The sequence below is a fragment of the Peromyscus eremicus genome, chromosome 5 (assembly GCF_949786415.1).
Source record: "Peromyscus eremicus chromosome 5, PerEre_H2_v1, whole genome shotgun sequence".
In the NCBI taxonomy this organism is placed as follows: Eukaryota; Metazoa; Chordata; class Mammalia; order Rodentia; family Cricetidae; genus Peromyscus; species Peromyscus eremicus.
In genome coordinates, this window is record NC_081420.1 from 134,544,246 (window position 1) to 134,559,415 (window position 15,170).

The 15,170-nt window shown below is 44.5% G+C and overlaps 2 protein-coding genes across 4 annotated transcripts in view; both read right to left on the reverse strand.

The window, feature by feature from the left end:
- The window catches only part of LOC131912050 (liver carboxylesterase 1-like), a 28,272-nt gene extending 20,143 nt beyond the window's left edge, over positions 1 to 8,129 (reverse strand). Inside the window, exons 1-5 of the mRNA XM_059264555.1 lie at positions 7,932 to 8,129; positions 5,124 to 5,331; positions 3,357 to 3,501; positions 1,009 to 1,142; positions 202 to 355 (exon numbers count right to left, since the gene is read on the reverse strand). Of these exons, the coding sequence (XP_059120538.1) occupies positions 202 to 355; positions 1,009 to 1,142; positions 3,357 to 3,501; positions 5,124 to 5,331; positions 7,932 to 7,986 (696 nt within the window). The 5' untranslated portion in view covers positions 7,987 to 8,129. The remainder of the gene's footprint in view (positions 1 to 201; positions 356 to 1,008; positions 1,143 to 3,356; positions 3,502 to 5,123; positions 5,332 to 7,931) is intronic.
- Positions 8,130 to 12,784: 4,655 nt separating this feature from the next.
- Positions 12,785 to 15,170, reverse strand: part of LOC131910811 (carboxylesterase 1E-like) — a 32,533-nt gene continuing 30,147 nt past the window's right edge. For all 3 annotated transcript variants that reach the window (XM_059262692.1, XM_059262693.1, XM_059262690.1), the window contains exons 13-14: positions 13,382 to 13,454; positions 12,785 to 13,137 (exon numbers count right to left, since the gene is read on the reverse strand). In XM_059262692.1, coding sequence (XP_059118675.1) covers positions 12,966 to 13,137; positions 13,382 to 13,454 — 245 coding nt within the window. In that variant the 3' untranslated portion in view covers positions 12,785 to 12,965. The remainder of the gene's footprint in view (positions 13,138 to 13,381; positions 13,455 to 15,170) is intronic.

Genomic DNA, 15,170 nt, shown 5'->3' on the forward strand with positions numbered 1-15,170 from the left:
CATAAACTGAGCTCTGAGCTCCCTAGGAGCTGAGGAAAGTTTAGTCCTTAGCCATCCACCAGCTAACATTTATCAATAAGTAGAGTGAACCTGAATCTGGGTTAGAAGAGGAGAAGTGCCAAGGCTGGACCGGCTAGTCTGTAAGAGGTCTCAGCACAGACAGCAAGTCTGGACATGAGGTCTAGTATCAGGAACACTTACAAGAACAGAGACACTTTCACCTCCTGCTGACTCTCCAAAGATGGTCACAGAGCCTGGGTTGCCCCCAAAGTTGACAATGTTGTCCTGGATCCAGCGCAGTGCAGCCACCTGGTCCAAGTGACCCCAGTTCCCCCGGCTGTGTTCATCCCCTGTGCTGTAGGACAATAGTGGGTAGAGTTAGACATGGCATGACCGTGTTCTAAGGGCTAGAGAGAGACTGGGACTCTCTCTGAGTTTTCTGAAATAAAGCCAGCTCTACATCACTGACAAGAGTGTTCCCCTGCCACTCATCTCCACAGCAATGTTCTGAGGGGACTCTAAGTTCAGGGAGGCAGGAGCCACCATGCATACAACCAAGGTTTAAAATGTACAGCTCATCTGAGAAGAAAACACATGAAATCTCTGTCTACACGTGGCTCTTACTGTACACCACAGGCCAACAGATGCAAACAATATAATGACAGATAGTGGAAAAACATAGTTGTGTAAAGAGGACACAGCAGTGGAGCATGATTTCTTATGAAAAGAAGAAGACTATCCCCTTCCCTCTTCCAGTCATCCTGCCTCACCATGTGATCTACCTGTATGTTCAGATCCCCTTCTTGTGTCATGTTGTAACACAGCCAAGGGCTCCCACCAATGGCTCGTTGATACAACCACACAGTCTTGGACTTTTAATATCTCAAATCTAAGCTAAATAAATAAGTTTGAACTCTATATAATGTCATAGTCTTATTCTTCTTACTATCAAAACAGAAACAGGTCTATTTCAGGACTAATATGTAGAAAGGAATATTTATATATCACCTGAAGAAGCCCCAGATACCCAGACGATACTGAATGACCACTACAACCACATTTTCGTGGACGGCAAGGGGCAGGCCATCATAGGTTGATGCTCCATCTATCACCAGTCCACCTCCATGGATCCACACCATCACCTGGACAAGAACATAATCACACAGGTCATAGGTAGCAGAACCGCAGAGACTGCCGAAGTCATCAGGTCTGGCCACCTTCATCTAGGCTGTGACTTAAGGACATCACCCCAAGCACACCAATGTCCAGAAAGGCTGCAATAGGCAGTCACCCTCCTTTCCAACTCTCTCAGATCAGCCTAAAATGCTGGAATACTCAATGTTCCTCATTTCCATCCTTCAGAGATTTCAAATTGAGAAAACCATCATGAGAACAGCAAGGACCAAGGATGTTGTGTCCTTCCCACAATCCCATGACCTCATGCCTCGACTATTCAGCCAACTGAACACAAGCCAGAGGCAGCCCTGGGACTGCCACTTCATTTCATCCCTTTCAGGAGTAAGTTCAACTTCTCTCCTGGGAAGTGATTATCTGATGAGGAACACACCAGCCTGATGGTACTGATTCCAAAGTGCCTCCTCAGCACATCTGGATGCTCCCACCCTGCTAAACCCAGCTCACCGCTACTTCCTTTGGGATATCTCCAGTCTTTGGGTGACATTATTTAAGAAACTACTTTGTACAAAAGACTGATAAAACTGGAAGTTAAAAGTGTGCAAAAATTTTCACTTTATGTGTGTGTGTATGTGTGTGTGTGTGTGTGTGTGTGTGTGTTTTAACCTATAGAGCAGAGAAGAAAGGAGAGTTTATGAAATCCTATTTGTTTAAAAGAAATCATAATGTGTAATATGAACCAAGAATTGCCCTAAGCAGAAGAAATAACTTCTACATGGAGTAGACAATAATGCCCCATGTCTCAGCTAAGAAACAAAAGTGATTTGACTGCTGGAATTCCATAGCTAATATGTGGTAGTGGGGCTTGGCCAGGCCACGTGGCCCAACACTGTGCACTGAGCTCCCAATCCCCACTGCCCATGGCCACAGCACCGTGAGTCAGCAGTTGGAGAAGGGGACAAAGGCAGGTCCTGCATTTAACCCCAGACCCTGTGGTTCTTGGACTTCTGTCATAAGTAGACGGTGTCCTACCTCTAGGTTCTCAGAGTCCCTGTCCCCTTACCCATACAACCAGGTTCTTTGACAGCTCCAGTAGCAACTAAGTCAAGTCCATCTCATAATGAAAGCAGGAGGCCAGGGCTGGTGAGCAATGGCGCACTGAGCAGATTGTAAGACTATGGTGAGACTGCAAGGTCCTTCATGACAGGCTGTGTGAGAACGGCTCATTCCTTGATTTCCCTGACTGCAAGTAAGGCTGTGTGAGGGGCACTGAGTACACAAGAAATGGGTGGAGAATTCAGAGTTTGAGTGAAAGAACATTTATCCCCACCTTCCCGTACATTGAAAAGCACAGTAGGTCTTAATATTAGTCCCAATTTCAAAATCTCTTCTCCCTGCTGCTGTCAATGGAACCTAGTGGGAGTTGGCATTTGACTTGTTACAACTCAGGAATTGCCTCATTCCCAAAGCCCCTTTCCCAACCACCAGCTGAAAAATGGCAGCCTGCCCCTTCTCAGGTCCTTCATTCATGTGGGAAATGCTGACTCACTGTGTCATCAGCCTGTGCCAAAGGCAGTTACTGATAACAGCAACCTACAATAAAACCCAGGATTACTGAGGCAAAAGAGGGTGCTTCTAATTGCCCCCGGCTCCTCCCCTCACACCCTTATCACAGGTCAATGTGAGTTATCACAGGTACTATGGGTAGAAAGGTGACATTCCAGCTACCTTTGCTACTCCTTATGAAACAGCAGTTTTTTGTTTGTTTTGTTTTAAAGGTAGAAGACCCATGCTATTGCCCTGCCTACCCACTGTGGACCCTAGCTTCTCCACCAGAATATCAGTTTCTCCTATTCTTATGTAAACTACCACATATAATTTTTTTTTAAAATGTGTTTTTTCAGCTTAAGTTTATTGAAATTATGTCTTAGCGGCTCTGAGATCACATTATGACTCTAGTAACTTGACATCATTGTCCTTGTTAGTGTGAGAGAGTTTGGAAGCATAAGATGTACATCTCAGATGCAGGGCAACCTCCAGCAGAGTCTGATGCACTCATACGGACAGGAAAGAAACCTTTGCTTTTCTGGTGGTTAACAGAAGGTTTGGATTGAGTCCTGGACTGTGATGTCCTTACCCCCAGATTCCTCATGCCCTTCCAGTACTACAGAAGAGCCCGATGCTGGAACCCACAAGTCTGGACCAGTGGTCCCCATGCTTACCGGCAGCCTGCTGCTCTTTGTCAAGTCAGCCGGAGTATAAATATTTAGGTAGAGGCAGTCTTCTGAAAACGTGTGAGGAATCGTCTCCTTTCTGTTGGTGAAGTGCTTTGCGATTGTCTGTGCTGCCTCTGGGTCTTGGGAGCACCTGGGAAGGAGAAAGAACATCTGAGTTTCCACCAGATGGAAGCTGGGCATGTTGTCTGAGGCTCAACCTTGTACCAGGAGGTTTGAGCTTGTAAATGAAGCTGGCATCAGTGTGTAAGAAGGTCTACATGTTTCCTGGAGGAACCTCTGAATTCTCTAGTGCCTTCTAACTCTGCAGAGTGAGAAGGACTTGACTCCTTTCTTCTTCCCAGAGCCTTTGGATATCCTAGGCCCAGGAGAGAAGAGATCACATGCTGGCCTAGCCTGTCTTTGAACATGACATCTCCTGCATGGCCAGGACTGATGTCATGTTCAAGCCTCTAGTAGCCTTTATACAGTGGGTAACAGGGTGACATGGTACTCCATCAGGTAAATATCTTCTAATCCTCAGAAACTTTCATCACCCAATGGTATTACTTCTAATGACAAGCACATACATTGTACAGGTCAGGAACTGTGTTTTATGAGTAAGCTTAGGAAAACAACATCTTTGCTCTGCTTCAAGCACTGATATGCTGGGTGATTTAGTGTTGGGGTCCACAGAGTTTTCCTAGCGAGATCTGAGCTTGCTTTACACAGCAGGGCTGCATTAGTGGATGGCTTGACCATGTGCATGGTCATCAGGTGTCTGGAATGGTCTGCACTGACTGTGCTGGGGCAGGACAGGGAATGTTTTGCTCCGCCCCTTGGTATTCTTTTAAAAGCCCTTTGGCAGAGTCAGTCAGGGCCCAATGGATTAGGATCCAGGCCCTCCTGAGGCTATCCTGTGATTTCTATCTGTTTCTCTCCCCTCTAAATTTCTATCTAATATTTCCTGCTGCTCCTGCTCAAGAGTACCCTGGGGGGAAGTGGGGGTGGGATGTCCACCCACACCTTAGGTAAATTATTTCCTCCACTGTGACTCAAAATGCCAGGTCCAGGGTAAAGTATTGACCCTAAGGGTCCTGCTGCCCTGGCCTGCTAAGATTCTACCTTTTTTGTAGCCCAGCAATCACTGCCGGCTGCCCTGATAAGAGAGCTCAAAAGTCCAACACAGGGTTGAACTGATGGCAATTATGAAGTCCTTCAAGCATGCAAGCACTGACTCTTTATGAATAAAAGTCATCTAAGGCCCACATCAACACAACATCTATTCATAGAATAAAATCTGAGGCACAGATGTTAGACAACTGCCCCAAGGACACTTAGTCAGTGTGCTGGTTTAAATGAGAATGGCCTGCATAGGTTCACATATTTGAATGCTTGGTACCCAGCTGGCAAAACTGTTTGGGAAGGATTAGGAGGTGTAGCCTTGTTGGAGGAGGTGTCTCTAGGGGTAGGCTTGAGGTTTCAAAAGCCCACACCATTCCTAGTTAGGTCCCCCAACTCTGGCCTGTGGTTGATGTTTTAAGATTTGAGCTCAGTTACTGCTCCCGCACCATTTCTGCCAGAATGTTAACATGCTCCCTGTCATGATGGTTATGGACTCATCCTCTGAAACTGTAAGCCCTCAATAAAGTTTTTCTTCTATAGTTGCTTTGATCATGGTGTCTACACATCAAATAGAGAAGCAGCTACTACAGTTGGGGAGCTTTGCTCATATTTATAAGGACAATGTCCCCAAATAGGGCCCCAGTGGCTTACAAAGGAGGGTAGGAGGTGGCATTCTTCACGAAGCTCCAGGGCTCTGCAGGCTGTGGAGGAGCAAACCTCAGGGATCCAAGAGGAGGCTTGGCAAAGGGGACTCCCAGGAAGATGGCCACAGGCTGTGTGAATCCTTCTAAGCTGACATACTTCCCCAGGACTTTGCCATGAACAGTGTTCACCACAGGTGGTGAGGACGGGTGCCCTGCTGGACATGGAGAAAATGAGGACAGATCAGAAGAGAAAGCTCAGACCTGGATTCCAGGCAGGCTTTTTCACTTTATAGGTATATGTATACCCATTGACTCCATTCTTACTCAGCACAGTCTTTCCTTATCTCCCCCTCAAATTCTCATTTGTCCTGTTTCTACCTACTGAGAGTCTCCAACTTAGGATGTTTTGTTTTGTGATACTTTCTGTCAAGATTAATAAAATAAGCCCATCATGATTTTGGGAGCATCTGTTATCAAGAATAGCCAATAATGTTGAACCTCTATAGCAAACCATATTATAAAATCATGTCCATGAATTGGTTTACTAAGAGAAAATTCCCTTTGCTTTCATGTCACCAGTCCCACTGAGATACCTTTCCTGAGAAGCACGCTTGTTAAAATGTCCATGGGTAGCAGAATTGCTATTCTATGTGAATTCCAAGGGTCTATACTAGAATAAACTCTTCTATAATTAGGGAAAATAGTTATACAGGTCTGCAGATGTATATGGGGACATTTAAGAGGCAGACTTGATCCCTGACTAGATATGGGGCCAAAGGGAAAGAAGAAGAAGTAAGTGTTACTGGCTCCCTTTAAGACACGTACAGTTGGAGGATCTCTGGGCAGGAAGATGCCCCTAGACATGGGAATTTCAATGCTGGAAGGAGGTCAGTGAGGGGTAGGCAGAGTTCACTACCTGAACATGAGGTTACACATTACAAATTTATATACTGTAGGAAGCGAGTGTGAAGCTCAGGGATAGTTGGAGTCGAGTGAGAACACCCACCAGGGTGGTGGCAGATGGAAGGCCAAGGGTAAGGAGGTAGGGACTGGCAAGAGTCCTGAGGAGAAGGTGAAGCCAGACAGAAACCTCTAGCTGTGGCCTATGTTAACTCAATGAGTATTTTCTACCCAAATGAAGTGGGAAGAATCTAGATTGCTCTGGGTAGAAAATGGGATGTATGGGATGAATAAAAAAACAAAAATACAGCTTTGCTTAAATAATATGGAATGTGCTGTGGGATTTCTTTCTATGGACTATGAATATGTGTTGCCCTGATTGGTTGATAAATAAAGCTGTTTAACCAATGGTGAGGCAGAATAAGATTAGGTGGTACATTCGAATGGAAGAGAGAGAAGAAGGGACGGTGAGAGAGATGCCAGCCACAGCCCAAGGAGCAACAAGATGTCAGCAGACCAGTAATGACACGGCCACAAGGAAACATATAGATTAATAAGAATGAGTTAATTTAAGTTGTAAGAGCTAGCTATGGGGAAGCCTGAGCCAATAGGCCACAGAATTGGTAATTAATATAAGCCTCTGTGTAATTATTTTACAAGCAGCTGCAGGACCAGGTGGGACACAGGAAAACTTTCGACTACAGGAATGTGCACATATTGATCATATACTGTGTGCTACAAGTACATACCAGTGCTCCTTTAAAAGAAGCCTTGCTAAGTAGGAGTTATCAAGGCCATACTAAAGATGAAGAAAGAGGTGTGGCAAGCAGACTGGATGAACTTCTTGAAGACAGACTGTAGGTGGTCATTGTGAGGGGCAAGGGCAATTAGCAGCACAGACATGTTCCACTCCAACTTTGAACCCTTTCTCACTCTTCCTCATACCCTGTCCCAGCCTCTCACAGTGTCACATAGCTAAACAGAAGGGAAGTCTAGAAATTTCAACAAGGCCATGACCCTTAATGGGGAAGCGCTACTGTAGATTCTGGAGCTAGAGATAGAGTGAAGTATGATTTCAGGAGACCTTGAGTGAATACTTTCCCCTGGACACCTCAGTCTCCCTCCATAGCACAGATGGGTGCTAAGGTCCCATGTTGTACCCCTGCACTGACCATAGATCTGTTTTCTATACCTGTTGCTTTGACCACTGAGGCCCTGTTCATCTGGGATAAACTGTCACCCCTAGGGTTCAACTACCCCAGAGCCCTACCCCCAGACTCCTACTTATCTGGGTCCCCTAGCCTGTGCCTCCACTGACCCATCTTGATTATACAGAATTGGGTACAATTAAAATAGACACAGCCTCCAAATCCTCAAATCCTCAGAAATTGCCCCAACTATCCAAGGTTACACCACTTTCCCCTGCCTCTTTACCAATAGCTTCTATTCTCATCCTTTTGACTGACCACAGCACTACCCCCTCTGCCCTACTTCATTGATGTATCCCCTTTTCAAGTAAGTCTCAGTGATAAAAAAAATCATCTTTTCAAATGCAACTCTTGTATGATTTTACATGTCAGACTTTCTATGGATAGACTCTATTTTAAATCCCCCTTTCCTACATCTCCTCTAGACCAATTGCCACTCGGAGTGTTACAGACACAATTACTCATTTCATTCCCACTGCTGCCCCATGGGGAAGGAGCTGGCACTGCAAAGTTAAGTTTCTCACTCAAGGACACAAAGCTCCAGGGCATTGAGCTTAGATTCACTCATGCTATCTGTCTGTGTCCAGAGGGCAATCACCTCTAAGACACAGAACTTGTTTTTCATTTCCCTGCATGAGTCCGCACTCGCCGCCTTGGCCCAGGACAAAGAATTTCAAATGTGCACCCTGAATTTCAAAAGTACTCACCCTGAGTCATGCAAGCCGTGAGGGAGATCAGGACCAAAGCACAGAGCCACATCATGGAAGGGCAGTGGCTCTGGGGTCCAGTGAGGTGTCTGGTGCTTGGAGGGAATGCCCTGATCCTGCCCCACAGCTATACACCAATCACTGAAATCCTGCCCACGCAGCCAATTTGCATAAGACAACCAGATGAAAATCCCTGACTGAGAGTTCTGGGTGTCTAGTGGGAGCTCTAAGCCACGCCCACCTAGAGTTTACTCTCTGTTTGCACAGTCATTGCCCAACTCTCAGATAACAGAGGCCCATAAACTAACCCAAGGACTTCTTTTTTTTTTTTTTTCCTTTTGGCAATGAGATAACAAAATATGTTTAATTTATTAGGGATAAACTGTCAAGGGGTCAAAGCACATGTCCCAAACTAATCTATGAGTATTTCACATATTCCTTTCTTCAGTAGACAGCAGATTTCAGGTATATACCATATAATCTATAAATATACAGATCACATAAATTACTTCAGCATGGCTTCTGTATAAATTATGGTTTATTTACTTTTTTATGCATATTATACTATTTTTTTAAGTTTTTTTTTCACTTTACAAACCAACCACAGTTCTTCCTCCTTCTCCTTCTCCATGCCCCCCCCTCCACCTTCCCCCACCCCACCCCCATCCAGTCCTTAGAGAAGATAAGGCCTCCGGTGGGAGTCAACAAAGCCTGGCATATTAAGTTGAGGCAGGACCAAGCCCCGCCCCCCCCCTCATTGCATCAAGTCTGAGCAAGGTATCCCACCATAGGGAATGGGCTCCAAAAAGCCAGTTCATAAATAAATCCTAGTCCCACTGCCAGAGACCCCACAAACAGACCAAGCCACACAACTGTCACCCACATTCAGAGGGCCTAGTTCAGTCCCATGCAGGCTCCCCAGCTGTCAGTCCAGAGTCTGTGAGCTCCCACTAGCTCAGGTCAGCTGTTACTGTGGGTTTACCCGTCATGATCTTGATCCCCCTTGCTCATATAATCTCTCCTCCCTCTCTTGGACTGAACTCCAGGAGCTCGGCCCAGCGCTTGGCTGTGGATCTCTACTGTGACATTCAAACCTCAGTGTTCTGTGAGCCTCCCAAAGGCAGAGACTAAGCACAGCAGGCAGGTGCCATCAAGCAGGGTGGAGCTTTTTTTTCTGGCATCCTCAGAAAAAGATGGGAGATTTTAGTACAAATCAAAGCCTCCATGCATCTCAGCTCCAAGATTTGGACCCATCTCTGGGCTTGTGCTTCCTAGAGTTCTAGGCCAGTATTTGGAAACATCCTTACTTACTCTTTATCCAGTGCCCCCAATGACTAAATACTGCCTTTGCAGTATTGCTGTCAAGTGCCCAGCCTTCTTCTGCTCACCTCTAAGGTCAGAGAGATCACTGCTTTGAAGAAGGGGAATCTGAGGACATTCTCTTCTACAGTAAATATCCCTCCGTAGTCTAATCCTGCCTACCCATTATGCATCCATTCTTTGAACATTTACCAAAATGTCTGGCATTTCCTTCTATAGGAAAGAAAACCTGCAGGTCTAGCTCTCAGGTGCCTGTGAGCTTAGTCTTCTCTGGTGAGAGGCTGCACTCTTCCCCACTGTGGACACGTAACAAAGGTAACACGTGGCAGTGCCTCCAAACTGAGCTGTTTGTTAAGGCTTCTGTTTTGCCTAAGGGTCTATAACATGTTTTCAAAATAATTTGTGAAAAGTAGATTTCATCTGACATTTTCATAAATACATCATTATATACTTTTCGTTTGCATCCTTCCCCCACTCTGTTCTCACATTCCTCTCTTACCCTCCCAAGTAGTTAAACTCTGGGCTTTCACGTCACATGGGTTCCTGAGCTGGACTATCAGCTCATTCATGAGTGACAGGGTCCTGAGAAGGAAGGTCCAGGGGGTCAGAGCTAAGGACATAAAAAGTATGGGCTCAGGAGGTCTTACATAAGCGATATTGTATGGCAAGCCAGTTTATTAAGAAATAAAGCATCTTATGTACTATTTCCGGGGGAGAAATGGAACAGAGCCAGCAGAAACTATCATAAAATGGGATGAAGTTCACTAAAAGTTAATCAAGCAATGTCGCATAAGAGGAACACAGGGTATCTCAAGAGCTTTATAGGCCAAGCACACATCAGCCTTGGGACTGATAACTATAGTCCTGTGTAGGGAGAAGAGCTGGGTTCCCAGGACCCAAATCCACAGCTCCCCTGAGGGCCTGGCTCCAGAACGTTACTGCCTCTGCTCAGCATGTTCCTGGCTTTAGATAAGTAACTGTGTTCATTCTCCTGCATGGCAACCTCAGAGAAAAGCTCCCAAGGCCCTGGAATCAGGTTATCACTGGCTCTGCCAGACATGCCCCTGGCTTAGATAGAGGAAGAGTTCTTAGCTAGGGTTTCTACTGCTGTAACAAAACACCATGACCAAAAAGCAAGTTGGGGAAGAAAGGGTTTATTTGGCTTATACTTCCAGACCATAGTCCAACATTGGAGGTCAGGAACTCAAGCAGGGCTGAAACCTGAAGGCAGGAGCTGAGGTAGAGACCATGGGGGGAGCTACTTACTGGCTTGCTTTCCCTGGCTTGCTCAGCCTGCTTTCTTATAGAACCCAGGACCACCTGCCCAGGGATGGCACCTGACCTACCATGGCTGAGCCCTTTGCCATTGATCACTAACTGAGAAATGCCTTACAGCTGGACCTCATGGAGGCCTTTTCTCAGCTGAGGCTCCTTCCTCTCTGATGACTCTAGATTATATTAGTTGACACACAAAGCAGCCAGTACAAAGAGCTATGTTTCTTCTCCATACATCAGGGCCCTAGAGAAAGTCTTGGGTCAGTCCAGCCCTCAGAATGTTATATTATCTCATATCTCTAAGGATCTCTTCCTTATTTATCATGGTCCGATCTCTATTGTTACTGTCATATCTCTCTCTCTCTATCTCTCTCTCTCTCTCTCTCCCTCCCTCTCTCTCTCTCTCTCTCTCTCTCTCTCTCTCTCTCTCACACACACACACACACACACACACACACACACACACACGCACACACACACACACACACACTCATGCACGCATACTCATGCACATACACATACACGCACACACAGGCATGCACAAACACATGAATCTAAATTCCACACATGAAAGAATATAACATGTCAGGTTCTACAGTGTCTTAGGACCAGCAGCCCTGGAACTGTGGAAGACAAAAATCAATTTTTCTGTTAGGATGATGTTCTCTGCTGGAGTCAGGTGAAGCCTGGTGTAGTTTGTTTCTAAAAGTTTTCATTCCATTTGTGTAATAGAACCAGACTGTTTTAAAACAAAGAGGCAACTAAGGAATGATGAGAGCAGAGAAAGAGTCTTCCCCAGGGAAGCACACAGCAACTGGCTGCCCAGGACCAAATAGTCAGCCCTGAAAACATACAAGTAACATTACACAGACTGAGCAGGTTGTGTTTATGCATTTAGGTATATGTATATGAATACATGTATATAACAAAAATTAATGCAAACAGAGGCCATGGATTTGAGAGATAGAAAGAAAGGGTATACTGGAGGATTTGGAGGGAGGAATGGAAAGGGGGAAATATAATTACATTATAATCTCAATTTTTTAAAAACTACAGGAAATAGACAAAACATTAAAAACTTACAAAAGGAAAGTGTCCACTTACTTACAAAGTAAAACTTACCAGAATCACACCATCCCTCTTAACAGACACTCTGGAAGCAAAAATAAATAAATAAAATAAAAATAAGTAAATAAGTAAAAAGCATAGAATGGTATAATCTAAGCCCTGAAGCAAATAATTGCTACCCATGTTTGCCAAGTTATCTTCAAAAATTGAGGGAGACCCGAAGCCCTTTCATGACAAACACAAACTTAAGTCATGACAACAATGACAGCATTGAAGATACTGAGAGCAATTAATTCTACACACAGAAGAAGGAAAAGGCAGCCACAAACAGGGCTTTGAGGCATCGCCTCTAAATCTGCCAGTGATGACCCTCGGTTGTCACCGTTCTAGCATGTTTGTGTGAGGCTGGCTTCTGAAGAGTTGCCTTGATGTCTTTTCCAGCCCTCAGCTTCAAACCTTCTCTGCACAGGTCTCCTGGCTTGATGCTTAATTACTGATCACTTAAAAGTGACACCCAGGAGTGGTCAATATAGTGTTAGTCTGGCTTCAAACACAGGAGGGGAGATGTTCGTAAATATTAAACACATGGATTTCTCAGTGACTTTGTCCTTCCTTAACAATGGAGATTGCTCATGATCTCTACTAGGGCAGTTTCTTACCACTGTCCTGTGGGTACAGATGGTTTTTTCTTGCTATGTCAAACCCCAGTAGCTCTTCACCAGGGCCCTGAAGTAGAAAATGATGTGTTTTTTCCAGTGGTTGAAGGACTGCATTCATCAGAGTACACATCTGAGCAGGGCTGCATGCCTATACAGCTGGAGAGGAGCTTTCTAAGGTCTTAAAATCTGCCTCCAAGCTTCCCTTGAGCACCTGACAGAGATCCACAGAGAAGTTAGTGGTGGGAGTAAGCTCCTCCTTAAGTATGTGGTCCCTAGGGATTTTACACTCTTATGCTAGCCACAAATCACCTCTGACACTTTGGTAAACTCTCACATGTCCTCCTCCTGTGTTTGATGATGTCTGCCAGCTGGAGGTGGAAGATGAGCCAAAGCTCACATTGTATTCTTCTTGAAAAACATTTCCTCCCAAATTTGGGCATAAGCATTTGTCAAGTCATACCCCTACATGGAGGCATCTTCCTACAATAGCATCTTTCTCAAACTAAGGTAGTTGGAGACACAGACAATGAGTTGATCTTAAGATGAATGTTTATTCTCCAAATTGAGGCCTCAGGTACAACCATTCTGCCCCTGTCCCCCGCCCATCCCCATAACAAAATTCTCCAATCTTCTCAAAGATTCATCATTGGCCAAGAAACATCTTCTACGGAATAGCTTTATCTTGACTTTTCTGGTCTCCTGAGCTTTCTGTTCATAGCTCAGTATGTACTTTCTGTGATGGCTTCTTGGACCTGAGCTCAGTCCAGAAAGCCACTTCCTTATCTTTCAGTCTCCAGGCTTGCTGGGTGGTGGCTCCAATCTGCAGGTAGCCTTCCTTCTGGTCATACTCTGGCCAATAGGGCAGCCCCTTCCCATTGGGGTTCCTGGGAACAGAACCAAACAGACAGAATGTCTTAGTTACTGTGTGGTCCCACATTCTTATGACATTTGTAGGTATTCCTGGCTTATCTCTGCCAAAGGCTTGTGCATAACAAGAAATTGGGGAGCAACATTGTCAGAGCACTGTGGTCACAGGCTGGGATTTGATCACTTATATCTTAAAATGCAACCCTTCCCAACAGTCCCATCTTGCCCAATATCTTGGCAATGTCTTTGCTCTATTCTCACCCACTCCGAGCAAAGTTGGCCCAGAATTTCATCACCATCTTGCTGAGGTTAGTCTCCTCTTCTGAGGCGCCTTCTGTGGGAAATAAGATTGTATTATTGCAGCTCAACATGCATTTCATGAACCAGAAATAGCTTTTTAGAAATGCAGAATATGGGTTCTAACTCAAAAATTATTGTGTCTAATTATTCATTGCAAGAAGGTCATAGTTAGCTGGTGTGTACTTTCAGTTTGAGAATGAATGATTCAGGACTCAGCAATAGTGATGTAGTTTATTCCTAGCTGTCTGACTTCATTTTCCATACCCACCATCCAGTTCTTCCTTACTTAGTAAGATGCAGATGCTGAAGTTCAGTGATGTCCTTGTATGAAAGTATTTCTGGCACTTGTGTCTTTTCTCAAGCTCACCTTCAAACCCACATATTCACAGCTTGAAAAAAAATATTAGAATAGTGAACATTCTAAAACCTACCTAATTGGGAGATGCCCAGAGTGTGTTATCAGCAGCCACTGAAATGGCCCAAATCACATGAACTGCTGAGAATTAAGATATTAAAGATGGTCGTGAAATGGTTTTTTGAAATAATGTATTATTAGTTATAAGTAAAAGACAATATTTGGATAAATAGGTATGCATATAGACAGACAGATAGATGAACATGACATCTGATTCACGGTCAGCAACAGCTTGACCTCTTTTTTTTTGTTTGTTTGTTTGTTTTTCGAGACAGGGTTTCTCTGTGTAGCTTTGCGCCTTTCCTGGAACTCACACTGTAGACCAGGCTGGCCTCGAACTCACAGAGATCCGCGTGGCTCTGCCTCTCGAGTGCTGGGATTAAAGGCGTGTGCCACCACTGCCAGGTGCTTGACCGCTTTTTAACTCACATTCTGATAGACCCCATTCCCCCTCCCTCCATTGCCCCAACCTATATAAGTCCACTCCTGATGTAATAAAGTAAGTTCCTGCTTTGACGAGGCTCCCGGCTCAGTGTGCTTCACTCTGGTGGATTGGGGAGGTCTTGGCTGTTGACACTCACTATCCCACTCAGCCCCAGGGAAAGACCAGATGAACTGGTCCTGCCTCCACCCTACCTGTCAGTCAGACTGATACATTAGATGCTGAAAAAGCCTTTAACAAAATCCAAGGTCCTAGATAAAGTTCCTAGAGAGATCAGGAATACAAGGAACATACCTAAACATAATAAAAGCAATTTACAGCAAACCAACAGCCAACATCAAATTAAATGGAGAGAAACTCAAAGTGATTCCACTAAAATCAGGAATAAGACAAGGCTGTCCACTCTCCCCATATTTATTCAATATAGTACTTGAACTTCTAGCTAGAGCAATAAGACAACAAATGGAGATCAAAGGGACAGAAATTGTAAAGGAAGAAGTCAAACTTTGACTATTTGCAGACAATATGATAGTATACATAAGTGAACCCAAAAATTCTACCAAGGAACTCCTACAGCTGATAAACTCCTTCAGCAATGTGTCAAAATACAAGACTAATTCAAAAATATCAGTAGACCTCCTATATGCAAATGATAAAAGAGCTGAGAAAGAAATCAGAGAAACATCACCCTTTACAATAGCCACAAATAATATAAAATACCTTGGGTTAACTCTAACGAAGCAAGTGAAGGACCTGTATGATAAGAACTATAAGTCTCTGAAGAAAGAAACTGAAGAAGATATCAGAAAATGGAAAGATCTCCCATGTTCATGGATAGGCAAGACTAACATAGTAAAAATGGCAATCTTACCAAAAGCAATCTACAGATTCAA